General features: G+C 41.3%; 2 protein-coding genes and 1 non-coding gene across 3 annotated transcripts in view; 1 reads left to right on the top strand and 2 right to left on the bottom strand.

Moving 5' to 3' along the window:
• Nucleotides 1-2053: 2053 nt before the first annotated feature.
• Nucleotides 2054-11869, bottom strand: si:dkey-33c12.4 (tetratricopeptide repeat protein 31). Its single transcript, XM_024136975.2, has 18 exons — nt 11686-11869; nt 11390-11412; nt 10356-10413; nt 9406-9599; nt 9210-9290; nt 8995-9063; nt 8667-8837; nt 6864-7019; nt 6122-6176; nt 5857-5947; nt 5477-5618; nt 5076-5180; nt 4777-4867; nt 4119-4317; nt 3900-3974; nt 3338-3437; nt 2858-2970; nt 2054-2610 (listed from the first exon to the last, which is right to left on the bottom strand). Exons 1-18 carry the CDS (start codon nt 11726-11728, stop codon nt 2493-2495), a joined length of 1884 nt encoding a protein of 627 aa, XP_023992743.1. The 5' UTR covers nt 11729-11869; the 3' UTR covers nt 2054-2492.
• A 5053-nt stretch (nt 11870-16922) lies between these two features.
• trnay-gua (transfer RNA tyrosine (anticodon GUA)) lies at nt 16923-17009 on the top strand. The gene is given in 2 exon segments: nt 16923-16959; nt 16974-17009. It is a non-coding gene; the product is annotated as a tRNA-Tyr (tRNA).
• Nucleotides 17010-20069: 3060 nt separating this feature from the next.
• Nucleotides 20070-21342, bottom strand: part of mfsd8 (major facilitator superfamily domain containing 8) — a 16535-nt gene continuing 15262 nt past the window's right edge. The window contains exon 12 of the mRNA XM_024136974.2: nt 20070-20211. Coding sequence (XP_023992742.2) covers nt 20158-20211 — 54 coding nt within the window. The 3' untranslated portion in view covers nt 20070-20157. The remainder of the gene's footprint in view (nt 20212-21342) is intronic.

Genomic DNA, 21342 nt, shown 5'->3' with positions numbered 1-21342 from the left:
GAGAAACGACACTCCATCATTACTTTAAGAAAGTTTATTCAAGTGCTATGATGATACTGGATCTCATGAGGACCGCCACAGGAAACAAAGACCCAGAGTTACCTCTGCTGCAGAGGATAAGTTCATTAGAGTTAACTGCACCTCAGATTGCAGCCTAAATAAATGCTTCCCAGAGTTCAAGTAACAGACACATCTCAACATCAAATGTTCAGAGACCCGTGAATCAAGCCTTCATGGTCGAATCGCTAAATGACAACAATAAGAAGAAGGGACTTGCTTGGGCCAAGAAACATGAGCAATGGACATTAGACCGGTGGAAATCTGTCCTTTGGTCTGATGAGTCCAAATTTGAGATTTTTGGTTCCAACCGCCGTGTCTTTGTGAGACGCAGAGTAGGTGAATGGATGTTCTCTGCATGTGTGGTTCCCACCGTGAAGCATGGAGGAGTGAGGGTGTGGGGGTGCTTTGCTGGTGACACCGTCTATGATTTATTTAGAATTCAAGGTACTCTTAACCAGCATGGCTACCACAGCATTCTGCTGCTATACGCCATCCCATCTGGTTTGCGCTTAGTGGGACTATCATTTGTTTTTCAACAGTACAATTACCCAAAACACACCTCCAGGCTGTGTAAGAGCTATTCGACCAAGGAGAATGATGGAGTGCTGCATCAGATGACCTTGCCTCCAAAATCTCCCAACCTGGGATGGGATGAGTTGGACCGCAGAGTGAAGGAAAGGCAGCCAACAAGTGCTCAGCATATGTGGGAACTCTTTCAAGAATGTTGGAAAAGCATTCCTCATGAAGCTGGTTGAGAGTATGCCAAGAGTGCTGTCATCAAGGCAAAGGGTGGCTACTTTGAATAATATAAAATATATTTGGATTCTTTAACACTTTTTTGGCTACTACATAATTCCATTATTTCATAGTGTTGATGTCTTCACTATTATTCTACAATGTATAAAAAAGTACAAATAAAGAAAAACCCTTGAATGAGTGGGTGTCCAAACCTTTGACTGGTACTGTATGTTTTATACTTCAAGGGGTCTTAAAATTCCAAATCAAAAAGCTTAATTATCCTTCATATAACCATAAAACAATTCCATATAGCTTTGTAGAACTCCCCCCCCCCTTCCTCAGTATTCCCTCCTGTGGACGCCAAGCCTGTGCTGCCACCTACTGGTTGACTTGCAGGAATTCAATACCATCGCTAGTAAGCGTTCTTCCTTCTGCATAGTGACTGTCAAGCGCTTAGCACGGTTAACATCAGTACAAACCATGAAGCACCTTTCTTTCGATGTTATAAGAAAGATTGGTGATTTTACTGTCATAAAGACATGTTAATGTCACAAGAGAAAATGCATGAAAACTTTTTAATATTTTCAAAAATATAAGTTTGAAAGAAATGACCAAGCGTGATGTAATTTATTGAACCGATTCAACCGAAGACATTACAAAAAAATCTTAATTTGAAGGTTACATTTTCACCATAGACAGCCAGGTTTACTGATCAGTACAAAATCTTTGAAAAAAAAACAAAAAAACATTTGTAATTACTACCCACAGATGTCAGTTCAATGTCTAGTTTTGATTGACCAAATATCGCCGAGTTGTCAAATAACACGAATTCTACGTGAAATCAACAAAAAATCACCATGTCATTGAATTTAGAGTGGGGGAAAAAAATTATACAAAAATATCCTTACGGTGACGAGTTTCTGCCAACGAAATCAGTTTTCCACGTTGATGCAAGTTATTCCATTTATTTTGGGGGGGGGTTGAAATTACATTGAAACTATGATGCAACCAGTTTGCCATATTTTTCTGCGCCACATAATTGGGCCGATATCACAACACCGTCACTCCTTGTTAAAAAGCTTAATTTGTTGAACTGACTTCCGTATTTTGCGTCAGGGAATCTGTCTGTTCCACACACTATATATCGGACCATTCCGTAATGCATCGTCCTGAATAAGATCGCAATTACAGGAACACGAACAAAGTGTCAGGAAATTATTTGTACCAGTTAATGATTAACGCAGAATTACTTGACTTAACACGATCCGAACAGATGTTTATATGGACCAACGTTCATAATTAGCAGGCAACAGAGAATACCACTGAACACAATGATGAGGCTAAGTCATTAGTGACATTTCTCCAATATGATCCATCATATGGGCTTTAGCAAGAGCTAACATTTGGTGTAGACAGGGTAGGGGAAAAAGGTGCCAAACAAGATTGCCTGTTTCAAAACACCTAAATTCCTTGACCAATTCACATCTTAAAAATAAACCATGTACATAAAACCAAACATTTTATGGCCTCTAAAAGCCTTTTAATCCCACTAGGAAATAGCCTCAATCCAAAATTGTGTGCAATGCTTGTGAATCACTGCTTAAAAGCATAATATGAACCATTTAAAATCCTGAATGGAGTAGCCTCTTCAGCAGCGCTAAGTCATGAGTTTGACTGTGTTGAAGTCGACGGGTTCACTGGGCTGAGGTCTTGCCCTTGCCCTTGTCAACGCCATGGTGGTCTGGGATGTGCCTGTATGGGCAGTTCGGCCTCCTGTCGCAGCCCAGGTTCCTCCAGAAGAAGCACTCCTTTCTACAAAAGGATAGAAAAGTCACAAATATCATCAACTATAAAAACAGCCAATAAATGCATGCCAGCCCAAAGGAGGGTGTTGCCCAAACACATTTACCCTTTCTAGTCATTTTTTACTGTGCCAACAATTTATGATTTTCAATAGGCTACTCACTGCTAGAGCAGGAAGCAAACAATTTCAAGATCAAAAACCAGGGACAGTACTATATTTTGCCCTTTCGCTATTAGTCCAATAGATCCTACATACGTGTTATTGGAAGGCAGGTCCTGAGCTTTATGGGCGTCCTTGGCTATGCCCAGGTGTGTTGGGTTCCTGTCAGGGTAGCGCACTAAGATCTTGGACCCATTGAGCTCCATCCCCTTTAAGATGGCAGACAAACACAATTATTACCCAAGAGGTCAGAGGCTTGCAGGAAACATCCAATTAAGACCAAGACTGCCTGAAAACTATACTAGCAGTCTCAAATCCTTGCCTTCTGTCATTGTTTCCTCAAATCCTCTCTAAGTTCATTGGAGGAGGTGGTCAGAGACAGACTGACCTTAGAGCCAATCCTCCAATAATCATCAAGAGGAATTGAAGTCTGAACACAATGAATTAAGAAACATAGTGTGTGAAACCAAACCATGTTACTCAAAAATACAGAATCAAGTAGAACGAAATGGGCAGACACTAGCGCATAAGACCAAGGGGCCTTAGTGCAAGTCTGCATGTTGTAAAGACACTTACATGAAAAGTCAAAGCAATCTCACAACAGTCTGGGTCCAAGTAGTTAATAAAAGCACATCGTCTAGAATGCAGAAGTTTAATACTATGGATTGGCCCAGCTCTGCAATGAAAGAGACATTGATTAGAAATGCAGAAGTCTAACAAGCAGGGGACGGGTGGACTGATTACACAAGGATAGTTTCAAGCGTGCCTAGTTCATAGCTTAGTTTCCTACTCAAGCATAGTTGTCAAACAAAATCTGGAAACCTGGGTAAGGTGATTGGCTGTGGCAGAACACTGTATAGATTTTGTAACTAGGCAAGTCAGTTCGGGAAAATTCTTATTTACAATGACGGCCTACCGGGGAACAGTGGGTTAACTGCCTTGTTCAGGGGCAGAACAGATGTTCACCTCGTCAGCTCGAGGATTCGATCCAGCAACCTTTCGGTTACCGGCCCAACGTTCTAACCACTTAGGCTACCTTCCGCCTCAATATCTAATGAATGGTGTGTAAATAAGATCTTTCTTACTGCCCCACTTCCCTGAGGGGTTCAATTAAAATATATGTGGTGCATTCACTTACCCTGCAAATCTCTCTATAATCATAGCCTCTGTTGCTGAAGGGACCAAGTTTCCAACCCAAATGGGGTATAATTTACTGTAAGTAAAAGCACATATCAAATTGCTACACCTACCAAACACCCATAACAACCAGTGGCAATTTACATCAAACAGACACTGTATCTCTAATATTACATTTTCATGTCACTGGAAAAACATCCAAACTAGATAGCAAACTTACGTTTCAACAGAAAAGTTTTCCGACGTGATCCTTGTGGGGGTGATGGTCTTGGGTCTGTTCTGAAGGCTTTGTGAATGCTGGGCCTGATGAGGTTTTGGGGCTGACGGGAACGCTGATGTTGTAGAGGTGCTGTAGACACTGTCCACTTTGGCAGGATAGGCAACACTTGCAGTTGGATAACTGCCATTATAGAGGATTCCTAAAACAAGAACAAGTCCCTAAATGTCTGAGGATTCTCAGTTCAAATAACTCTGGACTCCCAACAGTGTATACATCACTGCTCTAGAGGAGATCTGCATGGAGGAATGGGCCAAAATACCAGCAACAGTGTGTGAAAACCTTGTAAAGACTTACAGAAAACGTTTGACCTCTGTCATTGCCAAGTATTGAGATAAACTTTTGTTATTGACCAAATACTTATTTTCCACCATAATTTGCAAATAAATTCATAAAAAATCCTACAATGTGATTTTCTGGATTCCCCCCCCCCCTCATTTTGTCTGTCATAGTTGAAGTGTACCTATGATGAAAATTACAGGCCTCTCTCATCTTTTTAAGTGGGAGAACTTGCACAATTGGTGGCTGACTAAATACTTTTTTTGCCCCACTGTGTCAAGTAGCCTACCTACACAGAGGAGAAACCTACAGATGCTCTTACCAGATATTTTGGACAGTGCCTCAAGGGATTTCTCCATGTTCCCGTGAATTATCAAGGCATTTGAGCTCTGTTCCCGAGAAAAGCCAAACCCCTGCAACGAGACCACAAAACCCCAGAATCATTGTATCAGAAATATGTAACGCCGTTCAATGGTATTTGACTACTATTGAGTCCAACCAGTTTTACATCCTTTCTACTACAGTAACCCATAAGAGACTAAATAGTCTCCTTCCATGTTTATAAAAAAATTGTCCTAATGCAGTTGGTGTGTGATAACTCTGCATCGTCATGTTGCTGACCATTAGCTGTGTTATCTGGACCCTCATAAGTTCCTGGGCGGCATCTGTACAGGAACTGTCCAACCTTAACACTTCCTTTAAGGCCTGGGCGGCTTCATCGTATCTCTGTGGGGGAAATGATTGTAAATTCTCTACGCTAAAATGTAAAATTCTCAGTCTGAATAGTAAACAAAAAAAGATAAAACTGCATTCGCAACATCTGAGGCACAAGCTCATGTACCGATTCATGATTGGAGAAATGACAGGAAGTACACAACTTGGCATGGTTACAAAAAGGGGGATAGTTGACATTTCTTGTTCTCAAATAGAAATTCTACAAAAAATGTAATCAAGTTTGAAAGGCATCCAGTGAGTGGATAATGGTCCAAAGCTCGATAACTGACCCTGGCATCAGACATTACCTTCAGCCCTGCAAGAGCTCTGCCTTTTCTGTAGAGGCCTTTGACCCAGCCAGGACTCATGTTGAGTGCTAACTCCGCATCAGCCAGGGCTCTCTCATAGTCCTGCATCTTCTCATAACAGAACGACCGGTTGCCAAACAGCCTGAAACACAAAAGTAGTTTGTTTTAGTTGTAAAGCACATTGAAAACCTGAGAAAGTGGTGTCATTTAAACCAAATCAATTATCCTAGTTGAAGGCACAGTCTAGGAACCTATCAATACTGTAAAAGGGGGGAAAAATCATGATGCAAATCATGAGGCCAGGAAACCATTTAAAATCACATTTATTCAAAAATAATTGGTGAACAGTTTGATATTTCAAGAGGATTGTAGTTTCTCACCTAAACTCTGCAGGGTTGTACTTAATTGCATCTGTAAAATACTTAACAGCCATGTCAAAATGTCCACCGCTGGCAAACTGATTACCAATTACTGTGGAGAGAAGAAAAAAAAAGTTGCCAAATTCAAAATCAGGTGTTCCTTTCAAGTAACTGGTCTAGAATACTCACTTTTGCAACTTTTGGACAAAATGTTCTGAAATAATGAGGGAAGTTCTTTAATAATAATATTAATATTATGTATAACCACTTCTGAAGAGAAACTTACCAGCCAGCTCTGTACTCCTTTTAACTATATCCTCGGTGTTGGGTACAGGAGAATTCTGTGCAAGGATAAACAAGACAGTTTACACATCCAGAATACTTAAAGCGGGCATATACTGCATGATAGAAGGATATTTCTACGATTTCACTTGTCGCAGAGAATTTTTCTGGATTGTATTTCAATCTTGATGCATACAGTGTCACGGGGGGGGGGGGGCAACGAAGTAGATTAAATGCCCCCCCATGTTCTCCAGACAACATCGTGACCCCCACATGATGAAAAGTCTCATATCCAAATGTTTTGTCGGAGCTCCTGCAGTGTGACAGGTGATGCGTTCTGATAGCCAATAGAAATGGTGCACCAGCCAATAGAAATGCATGATGAGTGAATAAACTGGTCCGCTGTGAAATTGCTCAATCAGTAGGATAGAGTCAGCTCACACTGCAGTCAATCCACTTCAACAACATACCCAATGCCTCAACTAATTATTTTATGCACTTCCATTTCTCCCTGTCAATATTCATAACGGTTTACCCATCTCTCGTTGAAATCGTATACATGTCATTTGGGGAAAAACAGCTGCTAAGTGAGGGGGCGTCCATCGTACACGCTACCGATAGCAACAGCAAGATTTAACCGCTGGTTTATCGTACAGTGTGCGCCATATATTTCGGGGTTTAATATTGTACAGTGTATTCCTGGCTTTATGTACACCTTCAGCATTCAATAGGAAAGATTACCACACCTTTTGTATATCTTTCCTTTCTTTATTTGGTTTCTCCTTCGGTTGACTGGTTTTCTTTTTCTCCTTCCATTCTGACCTAGGCTTCTGTTCCAGTTGACGCTTTGCTATATCAGCAGCCTTGGATACAAAACTGCTGGTCATATCTAGTTCCAGTTCCTGGTGGAAATATGGGAAGAGAAAAAAAAGCATCAAAATGGACCCCAGTCTATTTTCTCCTAAATAGAAACTTGAAAGTGTTTTTTTGCTTCTGGAGTAGCAGTTAAAAACCAACAATGACAGACTGCTTTCTGTTACGCCAGTGTTAATTTAGTCAGCTATTTTGAGATTTGGTTTAAGTCTTAATGACTATAAATAACTTTTATAGTCTTAGTCCCATTTTAGTAAATTTGTTCTTAGTTTTAATTATTTGTTGACTAAAACTCGGGACAATGTGTTTAGTTTTAGTCAGTGCATTTCCCCTCCCAAGAAATAACGCATTTTCCATCATGTGAACATTCAGATAGCCGTGTCCAACTGGGCCTACTATCCCATCGTAAAGCTGACACTACAGTATGTTATTTTTAGTGCTACACTGATATTGATTAGTGCACTGTTGGGTTTTATAGCTTGTAAGAAAAGGCATGTCACTGTACTTGTGCACATGACATTGAAAACTTGAAATATTGCTATTGTGGCAGATTGTAAACCGATGCCAGCCATGATTAATTACAGCCTAGACGACAGGTTAAACAATTTAGGGATACAGCTATTTTCATCATGACCTGACAGTGGAAAAAAAGTGGAGAATCTGAGCATTCCAAAAATGCCAGAAATATTACTGTAATCCCAATACTCAGCAAATAGCATGAATATTTTCCAATAAAAAAATAAACTCACATTTGTGGACAGTTTCTGATGTGATCAAAGCAAAAAAATATATCTTGCATGAAAGTAAGAGAAGTAATAACATTGTTTCTAGTTTAGTTGCAATCGAAGTGTCCTGGCTGCGCTCCAGTGACTGAAGTAACCGTTCGGGAGTTACGTGGGAGAGCCGGTTAGACCTGCTCAATCAGACTGTGGCAGTATCAACATCTTTCAGTTGCGCAATGAGAGGATTGCATGAAATATTCTGCAAAAGTCATGCATGCTTTTGATTGGACAACACAGATGAAAAGGAGCTTCGTGTCAAAATTTAAATGTTCTTTAGTCTAACGTGGAATTCTCGTCTCGTCACATTTTTTGTCAACTGAAATGAAAACTAATTTGCTACAATTAATGTTTTTTTTTTTTTTTTTTTAACTGCATCTCATCTCGTTATATTAATCTGTTTTCACTAAGGATAATATGTTGTACATTTTTTGGAGGTATTGTTGATTAAATGAACACTGCATTATGCCAACGCAGGGTATGAAATTAACTTCTAAACGACACTTGACCATCAGGCAAGTTAATCCTGTTACTACGATCACTTGCCCGAAAATGTATCCTATGCATAGGGGAGGAGCCATATGTTCGCTGCCTTTCACCTACACATAAAAGGAGAAAGCAGAAAGATCTATCCTGGAATTCTTTGCATTTTGGTTGATATCAAAACATTCTCAGAAAAGGCTCAACTTTCTTGGCTGCCATACATTGTCTGTCTTTCATTTAAACAATGGGGAGGAACCAGAAATATCAGTTTTAGGCTACTGAAATGCTATAGTTTGGTTGTTTTCACACACATGCATATTTTTTATTATTATCACTAACCCCTGCTAACGCTATGCTCCTAGTGTAGCAGATCACATACTCACAAATGTAAAGCCACCATTTTAGTTTGGTTACCTCCGAGTTGCTGTGTATGCTCTCCTCTTCACTCTCCTCACCGTCGCTGGACTCTCCGCTGCTGTCTCCGCTATCCGTGACAGACAAGTCCTGCATGCCCTGAGCGAGAGCCCCTTTAGCGCTGGTACTAGTCTTGTTACACTTCTCATTTACTGTACTCTCTGCATCAAGCTGTGAACAGTCAACATTCATATGTCAAGAGAGAAAATCATACATAACAATTATTTTGACTTACTTAAACTGATATAATAAACCAAGGTGTGCTTGCTTTCGCTTTTATTAAATATAATGAACATTGTTAAATCAGCTGAGTTGATATAGCACTCACCTTGACTTCTGTCACTGGGTTCTGTTGTTCTTTCTCCAACTTCTCAAGCAGTCTTCTTTCTTTTTGTTTCTGTAGGACAGAAATTGAGAAAGTAGAACTTTGTTTATATTGTCTGAGCTTTCCTAAACCCACTAACCTCCTGACGAGTATGGGTAAATTGGGRGGGGGGGKGGGGGGGGACTAGTTGACTTCAAACCTTTCACCCCAAAACTCACAATTTTCTTAATCCGCTTCTTCTCAGCCTTGACTTTGCTCTTTCGGTAGTCTTTCAATACCTCAAGTTCTCTCACGGCAGGCTGCAGAATGAAGACATATTTATTTAAGTAGAATACAAGATTATTCAAAAAGGTTTTGTAGCAATCAAAGCAAGACTTTTTCCATTAGATTAACAGGAGATTGTAAAATACTGACATTATCTGGAGATGGTTTAGAGGCTGCTTTAGGTGGTTGATTGTAATGCAGAGTGGTGGGTTGGCATGAAGAGCTCGAGTTAGATAAGAAGTTTCTGGAAAATCCACAGTATGACTTTCTATCATGGTGATCTTCATAATCGCTGTCATAAAAGTCTTCACCCGAGTAATATTCATGGGTTACAAAATCCAAACCTTTGTGAAAAGAATGGAAATTGTTAGTAGCCTAATTCACAGTAAACAATAGAGCTAGACGTTGGGAACAGCATAGATTCAAACTAATTTTTCTGTCACATCTTGTTTAAATATGACTAATCTTTCCAGGTCCAGTGACATTTATTATTTTTGAAACAAGGCGACTGACGTGATACAAACATGTTATTCATCTAATACATATTCTGATAAGTCATCTCGGTACAAAAATCCTAATAAACACGTCTTCAATGTTATTTGCATTCATACTGTGCTAGCACTCGGCAAGCGTTTCCCCAAACTCAGTCCTCTGGACCACCAAGTGGTGCACGTTTAGGTTTTCGCCCCAACTCTACACAGCTGACTCAAATAATCAAAGCTTGATGATTAGTTGATTATTTGAATCAGCCGTGTAGTGCTAGTGTAACGGATGTGAAATGGCTAGCTAGTTAGCGGTGGTGCGCGCTAATAGCTTTTCAATCGGCTACGTCACTCGCTTTGAGACCTTGAAGTAGTGGTTCCCCTTGCTGTGCACGGGCCGCGGCTTTTGTGGAGCGATGGGTAACGATGCTTCGTGGGTGACTGTTGTTGATGTCTGCAGAGGGTCCCTGGTTCACGCCCGGGTATGGGCGAAGGGACACCGTAAAGTTAAACTTGGTAACGATGGACAAAGGAGGACAAAAACGTGCACCCCTTGGGGTTTGAGGACAGAGTTTGGGAAACCCTGCACTAGGCATTGCTTTTAATACCAGTTCTTACCAAGATATCCAATGTTTAGCCCATGAGACTGTACTCTTACAAAATCCATTACGGCATGCTGAAAAAGAACGAGGCGGGAAAGTAAGTACAGAGATGCATTTTATACATGTCTTAGATAGGGTTGCACAATTATGGGAACTTTAAATCAATTCCCTGGTTTCCTTGCTTTTTTCCCCAGCACTGAGCATATTTCAGGTTTGCTTAGCGCAAAGTTTAACATTGAATTCCGTGCAACCTCCAGCACGTTTACTGGGAACACAAAGGCTGTACCACTAGCCACTTTAAGCAATGCCACTTAATACAATGTTTACATACCCTACATTACCCATCTCATATGTATATACTGTACTCTATATCATCTACTGCATCTTGCCATCTTTATGCAATACATGTACCACTAGCCACTTTAAACTATGCCACTTTATGTTTACATACCCTACAGTACTCATCTCATATGTATATACCGTACTCTATACCATCTACTGCATCTCCATTCCTTCTGTACCACCACTCATCCATATATCTTTATGTACATATTCTTTATCCCTTCACACTTGTGTGTGTGTGTAAGGTAGTAGCGTGGAATTGTTAGGTTAGATTACTGTTGGTTATTACTGCATTGTCGGAACTAGAAGCACAAGCATTTCGCTACACTCGCATTAACATCTGCTAACCATGTGTATGTGACTAATAAAATTTGATTTGAAGTTAGTTTTACATGGCCAAGTACTGTGGCTATTTACTCATAATGTAGGCCTTCCATCAAACGGAGAACTTGCTTCAAAAAAATTGTAATTATTTGGGGGAAATTGTTGGAAAAATATAATTATAAAATAGATAAATACAGGTCCTAATCTCAGATCAAGACATGTGAAAACTGACATTTTGTTGACTGTTCGTGAGAATGACCTTAGACCCCCCCCCCCCCACTTCACAAAGGTCTCTCCCCCCCCACCTTGCCTCTAACGCCAGTACACAAATTCAAATGTAATCCCTACAACAGTTGCTAACTAAACATTCAGCTTGGTATTTACCATATTGTGGATGTCTCCGGGGTCTAAGAATAGCAGGAAAAAACACAAATGTCAGCAGGGCACACACACGTCATGTTAGCTAACGTTACTAGCTAATAGTTAGCAGCTAGCTTAGGTTCATAAGATAAGAGATATCCAAGTTAATTCCTGAGACCGCTTAAAACGTATTCGCAGCGATACAAAAACAAAACTAAAAAGCTAGACTAAATATTAACTTACAGAAAGTCAGGAGTTAGCTAACATTTGAGACCTTGTGAGTCATAATATAGGTGTTTGGGGGAAAAGAGTACTCTTACCCTGCTCCACTTGTGTAACCTTCGCGAGTCTTCTTTCAGACATGTCGAATGAGAGCTAGCTATATATATATATATATATATTATTTAAAAATTAGCTAGCTTAATGACGCTGGCGTATCCATCGAAATGTTTTGCCTCGTTTTTTCCCCCACCTTTGTCGAATGAACTCTACTCCCCCCCCCAAAAAAAGTGGGTATCTTCTTCTGTCTTTATCTGCTGTTGGCATCCAACGTTATGGTGCATTACCGCCACCCACTGTACTGGAGCGTGTGCCAGAGACAAGGAGGAACTCAATCCTACCCGCCAGCCCCATTTGATAAACACATGAGACTGTCTCTGATGTTTTACACAGTTTGCTCTTTAAACTCAATTGCTGTATCCCCTTCTCCCTCATACTGGATCTCAGTCTCTCTTTCCCCCTCATACACTCACACTGTATCAGCACATGCTCCACTGTCTCTGTTTCCTGACAGTAATATGCTTTCCTATCACATTAAATGTCTCAACCCTGTTGTTTCCCACCCGTAGCCATGTATAGATGACCTCCTCTCTACTGTCTCTTTCTACCATCCTCCCCTACTTTACTTTGTACTCTGTGTGTGTGTGTGTCACAGAGGTCGAAATCTAAATCAAATTTTATTGGTCACATACACATGGTTAGCAGATGTTAATGCGAGTGTAGCAAAATGCTTTTGCTTCTAGTTCCGACAATGCAGTAATATCTCACAAATTCACAACCACTACCTTATACACACAAATGTAAGGGATGAATAGGTACATATAAATATATGGATGAGCGATGGCTGTGCGGCATAGGCAAGATGCAGTAGATGGAGTAGAGCGGTATATACGAGACGCGTAATGTAGGATTTGTAAACATTATTAAAGTGGTGTTATTTAAAGTGACTAATGATAGGCATAGGCACGATGCTAAGGCACTACATCTCAGTCACTACAGACACCCTGGTTCGAATCCAGGCTGTATCACAACCGGCCGTGATTGGGAGTCCCATAGGGCGGCGCACAATTGGCCCAAAATCAACCGAGTTTGGCCGGTTGTAGGCCGCCATTGTAAATACGAATTTGTTCTTAAACCGACTTGCCTAGTTAAATAAAAAATATGCTTGACCTTAGTGTTTGTGTTCCACTGCTCCTGTCATCTCTGTACCACCACTGTTCTTATCATTCCCTTAGCCGCTGCCTTGCTCTTTTGGCACTCCACCCCCTCTCTCCTAAGGACCTGTTTAGCGAGCACATCTACAGGACTTCCACCCAGGGACACACTCCTTTCACGCCGCTTTGATACAGCTACAACCGGAAGTGAATTTCGTGGGCAGGTTAGGAGAGCATTTTCCTAACCTTAACCTAGTTCTCCTAACATGCAACGAAAAAGACCATTCCAGTTGTAGTGTGAAGTGTGTTTCTCCTTCCACCCGCACATGGGCTAGGATTTAAGCAGAACTTATTTGCATTTGTCTCACCCGGGCATGAATTTGGAGTACCCATATAGCAGGTATTGTCTGCTCATAATCTTGATGTGATTGGCCTGACTGAAACGTGGCTTAAGCCTGATGAATTTACTGTGTTAAATGAGGCCTCACCTCCTGGTTACACTAGTGACCATATCCCCCGCGCATCCAGCAAAGGCGGAGGTGTTGCTAACATTTACGATAGCAAATTTCAATTTACAAAGAAACATTTTTTTTTGTCTTTTGAGCTTCTAGTCATGAAAATTATGCAGCCTACTAAATCACTTCTTATAGCTACTGTTTACAGGCCTCCTGGGCCGTATACAGCGTTCTTCACTGAGTTCCCTGAATTCCTATCGGACCTTGTAGTCATGGCAGATAACATTCTAATTTTTGGAGACTTTAATATTCACATGGAAAAGTCCACAGACCCATTCCAAAAGGCTTTCGGAGCCGTCATCGACTTAGTGGGTTTTGTCCAGCATGTCTCCGGACCTAATCACTGCCACAGTCATACTCTGGACCTAGTTTTGTCCCGTGGAATAAATCTTGTAGATCTTAATGTTGTTCCTCATAATCCTGGACTATCGGACCACCATTTTATTACGTTTGCAATTGCAACACATATTCTGCTCAGTCCCCAACCAAGGATCATCAAAAGCTGTGCTATAAATTCTCGGACAACCCAAAGATTCCTCGATGCCCTTCGACTCCCTCCACCTACCCAAGGACGTCAGAGTACAAAAATCGGTTAACAACCTAACTGAGGAACTACATTTAACCTTGCGTAATACCCAAGATGAGGTCGCACCCCTAAGAAACTAGCTCCCTGGTATACAGAAATTCCCCGAGCCCTAAAGCAAGCTTCCACAAAATTGGAACGAAATGGCGCTACAACAAACTGGAAGTCCTCCGACTAGCTTGGAAAGACAATACCGTGCAGTATTGAAGAGCCCTCACTGCTGCTCGATCATCGTATTTTTCCAACTTAATTGAGGAGAATAAGAACAATCCAAAATGTATTTGAGACTGTCGCAAAGCTAACTAAAAAGCAGCATTCCCAAAGAGAGGATGGCTTTCACTTCAGCAGTGATACATTTATGAACTACTAGGGATCGTGATCTTTTCGTCAAAGAAAACAAATTACGGACTCCTCTTTAAATCTGCATATTTCTCCAAAGCTCAGTTATCCTGAATCTGCACAACACTGCTAGGACCTAGGATCAAGGGAGACACTGAAGGTTTTTAATACTATGTCTCTTGACACATTGATGAAAATAGTCTTGGCCTCTAAACCTTCAAGTTGCATACTGGACCCTATTTCAACTAAACTACTGAATGAACTGTTTCCTGTGCTTGGCCCTCCTATGTTGAATATAATAAATGGCTCTCTATCCACCGGATGTGTACCAAACTCACTAAAAGTGGCAGTAATAAAGCCTCTCTTGAAAAAGCCAAACCTTGACCCAGAAAATATAAAAAACTATCGGCCAAAATCGAATCTCCCATTCCTCTCAATTTCTTTTGAAAAAGCTGTTGCGCAGCAACTCACTGCCTTCCTGAAGACAAATAATGTATACGAAACTCTTCAGTCTGGTTTCAAACCCAATCATAGCACTAAGACTGCACTCGTGAAGGTGGTAAATTACTTTTTAATGGCGTCAGACCAAGGCTCTGCATCTATCCTCATGCTCCTAGACCTTAGTGCTGCTTTTGAAACCATCGATCACCACATTCTTTTGGAGAGATTGGAAACCCAAATTGGTCTACACGGACAAGTTCTGGCCTGGTTTAGTTTTTATCTGTCGGAAAGATATGTTTGTCTCTGTGGATGGTTTGTCTTCTGACAAATCAACTGTAAATGTCGTTGTTCCTCAGGGTTCCGTTTTAGGACCACTATTGTTTTCACTATATTTGAAACATAATGTTAACTTTCACTGCTATGTGGATGATACACAGCTGTGCATTTTGATGAAACATGGTGAAGCCCCAAAATTGCCGTTCCTGGAAGCCTGTGTTTCAGACATAAGGAAGTAGATATCGGCGAATGTTTTACTTTTAAACTCGGACAAAACAGAGATGCTAGTTCTAGGTCCCAAGAAATAAAGAGATCTTCTGTTGGATCTGACAATCTTTATTTTTTTATTTATTTCACCTTTATTTAACCAGGTAGGCTAGTTGAGAACAAGTTCTCATTTGCAACTGCGACCTGGCCAAGAGAAAGCAAAGCAGTTCGACACATACAACAGCACAGAGTTTCACATGGAATAAACAAACATACAATCAATAATACAGTAGAAAAAGTCTATATACAGCATGTGCAAATGAGGTAGGATAAGGGAGGTAAGGCAATAAATAGGCCATGGTGGCGAAGTAATTACAATATAGCAATTAAACACTGGAATGGTAGATGTGCAGAAGATGAATGTGCAAGTAGAGATACTGGGGTGCAAAGGAGCAAGACTAATAAATACAGTATGGGGATGAGGTAGTTGGATGGGCTATTTACAGATGCAGTGAGCAGCTCTGACAACTGGTGCTTAAAGCTAGTGAGGGAGATAAGTCTCCAACTTTAGTAATTTTTGCAGTTTGTTACAGTCATTGGCAGCAGAGAACTGGAAGGAGAGGCGGCCAAAGGAAGAATTGGCTTTGGGGGTGACTAGTGAGATATACCTGCTGGAGCGCGTGCTACGGGTGGGTGCTGCTATGGTGACCAGTGAGCTGAGATAAGGCGGGGCTTTACCAAGCAGAGACTTGTAGATGACCTGGAGCCAGTGGGTTTGGCGACGAGTATGAAGCGAGGGCCAGCCAACGAGAGCGTACAGGTCGCAGTGGTGGGTAGTATATGGGGCTTTGGTGACAAAACGGATGGCACTGTGATAGACTGCATCCAATTTGCTGAGTAGTGATGGAGGCTATTTTGTAAATAACATCGTTGAGGATCGGTAGGATGGTCAGTTTTACGAGGGTATGTTTGGCAGCATGAGTGAAGGATGCTTTGTTGCAAAATAGGAAGCCGATTCTAGATAAAATGTTGGATTGGAGATGTTTAATGTGAGTCTGGAAGGAGAGTTTACAGTCTAACCAGACAGCTAGGTATTTTTAGTTGTTCACATATTCGAGGTCAGAAGCGTCCAGAGTAGTGATGCTGGACGGGCGGGCAGGTGCGGGCAGCGATCGGTTGAAGAGCATGCATTTAGTTTTACTTGTATTTAAGAGCAGTTGGAGGCCACAGAAGGAGAGTTGTATGGCATTGAAGCTCGTCTGGAGGTTAGTTAATACAGTGTCCAAAGAAGGGCCAGAGGTATACAGAATGGTGTCGTCTGCGTAGAGGTGGATCAAAGAATCACCGGCAACAAGAGCGACATCATTAATACATACAGAGAAGAGAGTCGGCCCGAGAATTGAACCCTGTGTCACCCCCATAGAGACTGCCAGAGGTCCGGACAACAGGCCCTCCAATTTGACACACTGAACTCTATCAGAGAAGTAGTTGGTGAACCAGGCGAGGCAATCATTTGAGAAGCCAAGGCTGTTGAATCTGCCAATAAGAATGTTGTGATTGACAGAGTCGAAAGCCTTAGCCAAGTCGACAAATACAGCTGCACAGTAATGTCTCTTATCGATGGCGGTTATGAAATCGTTTAGGATCTTGAGCGTGGCTGAGGTGCACCCATGACCAGCTCTGAAACCAACTTTTTAAAGGGAACATATGCTTCTGCAGAACTTATGACCATCTAGGTGATGGCGTTAGGCTGTGTTTGTCACCCTTCGATAGCTCAGTTGGTAGAGCGGAGGACTGTAGGTGAAATTGCAGTAATCCTTAGGTCGCTGGTTCAAATCCGGCTCGAAGGATTTTATTTTTCTTGTGGCTTACGCCAACTTTTTGACCGCATTGCACTTTGATATGTACTTGACAAACAAATTATCTTTCACTGAGACGAAATCTTCACTTGTTGACCTTCGATAGGAATGTAGGTAAAGCAGCAGAGAGTACTTGAAATTGCAACAATCCTTAGGTCACTGACTCACAGGAGGATAACTTTTTCTGCAGTTCTGACAAGTTTTTTACTTTTGCCTAGTGTTTCCCCAAAAGCAATTCATTCCATGAACGGGAATCAAACCCGGGACGCTGCGGTGAGAGCACCGAATCCTAACCACTAGACCACCAGGGAGAGGGCAAAAGACATTTCGCAGTGAGGGGGCTAAACAGCATTCTTTACCCTCGGCTCACTTTTTCTCTATCCCCAAACGCAACTAGTTGCAATCTAAGGGGATGTAGCTCAGCGGAAGAGAGCATTTTTCCCGTCCTATCCGGTGGCCTGTGTTAATTTTAAGTTCTCTCAGGACCTGAGCCCTAGGACCAGGACTACTTGGCCTGATGACTCCTTGCTGTCCCCAGTCCACCTGGTCATGCTGCTGAGCCAGTTTCAACTGTTCTGCCTGCGGCTATGGAACCCTGACCTGTTCACTGGACGTGCTACCTTGTCCCAGACCTGCGGTTTTGGACTCTCTCTCTACCTCACCTGCTGTATCTAACTCTGATCAGCTATGAAAAGCCAACTGACATTTACTCCTGAGGTGCTGACCTGTTGCACCCTCTACAACTACTGTGATTATTATTATCTGACCCTGCTGGTCATCTATGAATCTTTGAAGATCTTGACCATGTTCTGTTATAATCTCCACCCGGGACAGCCAGAAGAAGACAGGCCACCCCTCAGAGCCTGTTTCTTCCTAGGTTCTGGACTTTCTAGGGAGATTTTCTTAGCTACTGTGCTTCTATATCTGCATTTCTTGCGGTTTGGGGTTTTAGGCTGGGTTTCTGTACAGCACTTTGTGACATCGGCTGATGTAAAAAGGGCTTTATAAATACATTTGATTGATTGTCTGCAGACTCATTAACACGGCACGAGTCAGAGCATATAACTGCTCTGTTTGGCTTGACCCCAGTGGGTCACTTACAGGTCATGGCTTTCTATTTGGAAATGTCAAAATTAAGGTCCTTATGTCATAGTAGAAAAGCTTAAAAAAATAAAATAATGACATATTTAGAAATAAGGTTTCATATTTGCTCATATAGGGCAACCTGTGACTTGTACATAAGGGGAGTATGGTTGGGAATTGTAGGTACGTGGGGGGGTGGTCAGTGACTGACACCCAACAACTAAACCGTTACACCAAGAGATCTGATCCATTCATTCCTATGGAGGACTGCTCCTTCTGAGGATTCAGAAGTACCAATACGGACGGTGGTTCAAAGCCTCTCATTGGCCAATACATAGCATCCGCAATCTAGTGTTTGTATACATCATTGAAGGTCGCTACACTACCCCCTTCCTTCGGGAGAGCGTGTCCCCACCGTTCTTTATACTAAGTCCCTCACACGCCTCTCCGATGGCCTCACAGGCACCATCCCACCCGGGACTCAAACCCGAGTCCATCGTCTGAATTTGAGTGGTCATATTTCTCCAGCCCAGTCCCTCTTCTTTTTACCAAAACCAGGTGGGGTAATCATAATTGTTTGAACTTCAGATTTGCACTTTAAGTGACATTTGTATAAAAATTTGGTTTTAAAAACATTTCCCATGGTCAAATAAAGAACACATACCGTATTAAAGCACAAAACTTGGCTATAAAGTGTCAAATGAAAAGTTAAATCTATATATCCCTAGTATCCACAATGACTGGTTAAACTGTCATGTGTTATGGTGCTCCAGTTTGACTGGTTAAACGATACAGAACAAAATAATTGACTCAGAGAAATTATAATGTTAACTGTCAGTATATACTTTATATATTTTGATGACAGAATCGTGAAAATGATACAGGCTGATGAAGACATACGATCATCTCCACGGGTGTCTGAGAAGAGGGAGGAGAAAGCAGCAGAGAAGCTACCAGAGTAAAATAGCACATGAAAGGACAGAGTAATGTTTTCTTTTTTTTATCACAAATTATTTTGGACAAATCTGTCAAGACGCCAACCATGATAAAGGCTTTTAAACACAGATTTTAAATCAACTTGTGAATTTTGATCCCCACCTTTAAATCTTAATGTAATGACAATTTTTTTACTTTTTTCTGATTATTATCAATGACTTAACAGCTGTAACAAGTTGTCCAGCTTAGGAAATCCTCACTGGTCCCCTAGTTTATAAAGAACGACACCTGTAAACAAGACACTTTTTGTTTGGCCATCGGGAAGAGGCATCCAGAGTCCGGTCACGCAGCCACTCAGATTAATATAATACACCTTTCCTTTTTCAAGCAATACAAAAGGACCATTTTGATATTGTGACTGCATTTATTCTTATCACATAAAACATGGATTCTTACTGTAGGCATTATCAATGTATCGTAAAAAATTATCAGGATGTAAGACTGCTTTAAAGAACAACAAAGTCAAGATGTGGTAGAAATGTTCCTACCAGTCTGTGATAGAAGCAGGACTCTTGTTAGTATAACAAAATATATGTTTAAATACTCTTTTTATTCAAAATTCACAAAAGTTATGGATACTTTTAATAGATAAAAAAACAATGATGTCAATGCATTAAGATTCACAAGCAAGACTTGCACCTCTTCTTATAACATATTTCAATATAAACTCAGCAAAAAAAAAAGAAGAAACATCCTCTCACTGTCAACTGCGTTTATTTTCAGCAAACTTAACGTGCAAATATTTGTATGAACATAAGATTCAACAACTGAGACAAACTGAACAAGTTCCACAGACATGTGACTAACAGAAATGGAATAATGTGTCCCTGAACAACGGGGGGGGGGGGTCAAAATCAAAAGTAACTGTCAGTATCTGGTGTGGCCACCAGCTGCATTAAGTACTGCAGTATATCTCCTCCTCATGGACTTCACCAGATTTGCCAGTTCTTGCTGTGAGATGTTACCCCACTCTTCCACCAAGGCACCTGCAAGTTCCCGGACATTTCTGGGGGGAACGGCCCTAGTCCTCACCCTCTGATCCAACAGGTCCCAGACTTGCTCAATGCGATTGAGATCCGGGCTCGTCGCTGGCTATGGCAGAACACTGACATTCCTGTCTTGCAGGAAATCACGCACAGAACGAGCAGTATGGCTGGTGGCATTGTCATGCTGGAGGGTCATGTCAGGATGAGCCTGCAGGAAGGGTACCACATGAGGGAGAAGGATACCTTCTCTGTAACGCACAGTGTTTGCCTGCAATGACAACAAGCTCAGTCCGATGATGCTGTGATCCACCGCCCCAGACCACAACGGACCCTCCACCTCAATCGATCCCGCTCCAGAGTACAGGCCTCGGTGTAAGTGTCTTAAGTTTTCAGAACTGTGACCTTAATTACCTACCGTCTGTAAGCTGTTAGTGTCTTAACGACCGTTCCACAGGTGCATGTTCATTAATTGTTTATGATTCAATGAACAAGCATGGGAAACAGTGTTTAAACCCTTTACAATGAAGCTCTGTGAAGTTATTTGGATTTTTACSAATTATCTTTGAAAGACAGGKTCCTGAAAAAGGCAAGTTTCTTTTTTTGCTGAGATTATTCCCACAATATCACATAACAGGTTTTCCATTATTTCAATAACAAGTGACTCTGTTGGAATCAGTCACTTCAACTACATGTCTGTACATATTATTCAATACTAAAAGTTACCATTATTCAAACCAGTTACAACATAAAATGTAACAAATTAACCAATGTTTAAATCAGTGGTTCCCCCAAAACAAGCCAAGTACACTTTCAAAAAGAGAGAGAGAGCCCATTTTGAAATTGCTTTTCCATACAAAGTCAGAGAAGTAGCCGTTACTGCAATACAGTTAGTGGTAGAAGTAGTTCCTTTTCAACTAGAGAAGTGACTCTCAACAGCAGTGAAAATAAATGGCCCTACCGTTTTTGTTCTTGACCAAACATCTTCAATATCAAACCTGAGTAACAAACTATAAGGCATTGTGAAACTGTCACCACATCCCCGGCAGCAACTTCATTAGTGAAAGCTTCTCATTTTAGGGTAAAAGTCGACAAAAAGTCCCCCCCCCCCCCCCCCCCGCCCTACCGTTTTTGTTCTTGACCAAACATCTTCAATATCAAACCTGAGTAACAAACTATAAGGCATTGTGAAACTGTCACCACATCCCCGGCAGCAACTTCATTAGTGAAAGCTTCTCATTTTAGGGTAAAAGTCGACAAAA

Source organism: Salvelinus sp. IW2-2015, unplaced genomic scaffold, assembly GCF_002910315.2.
Source record: "Salvelinus sp. IW2-2015 unplaced genomic scaffold, ASM291031v2 Un_scaffold1060, whole genome shotgun sequence".
Classification (NCBI taxonomy): domain Eukaryota; kingdom Metazoa; phylum Chordata; class Actinopteri; order Salmoniformes; family Salmonidae; genus Salvelinus; species Salvelinus sp. IW2-2015.
Note: the sequence above shows the minus strand (reverse complement) of the source record. Positions and strands in the feature narration are given on the sequence as shown.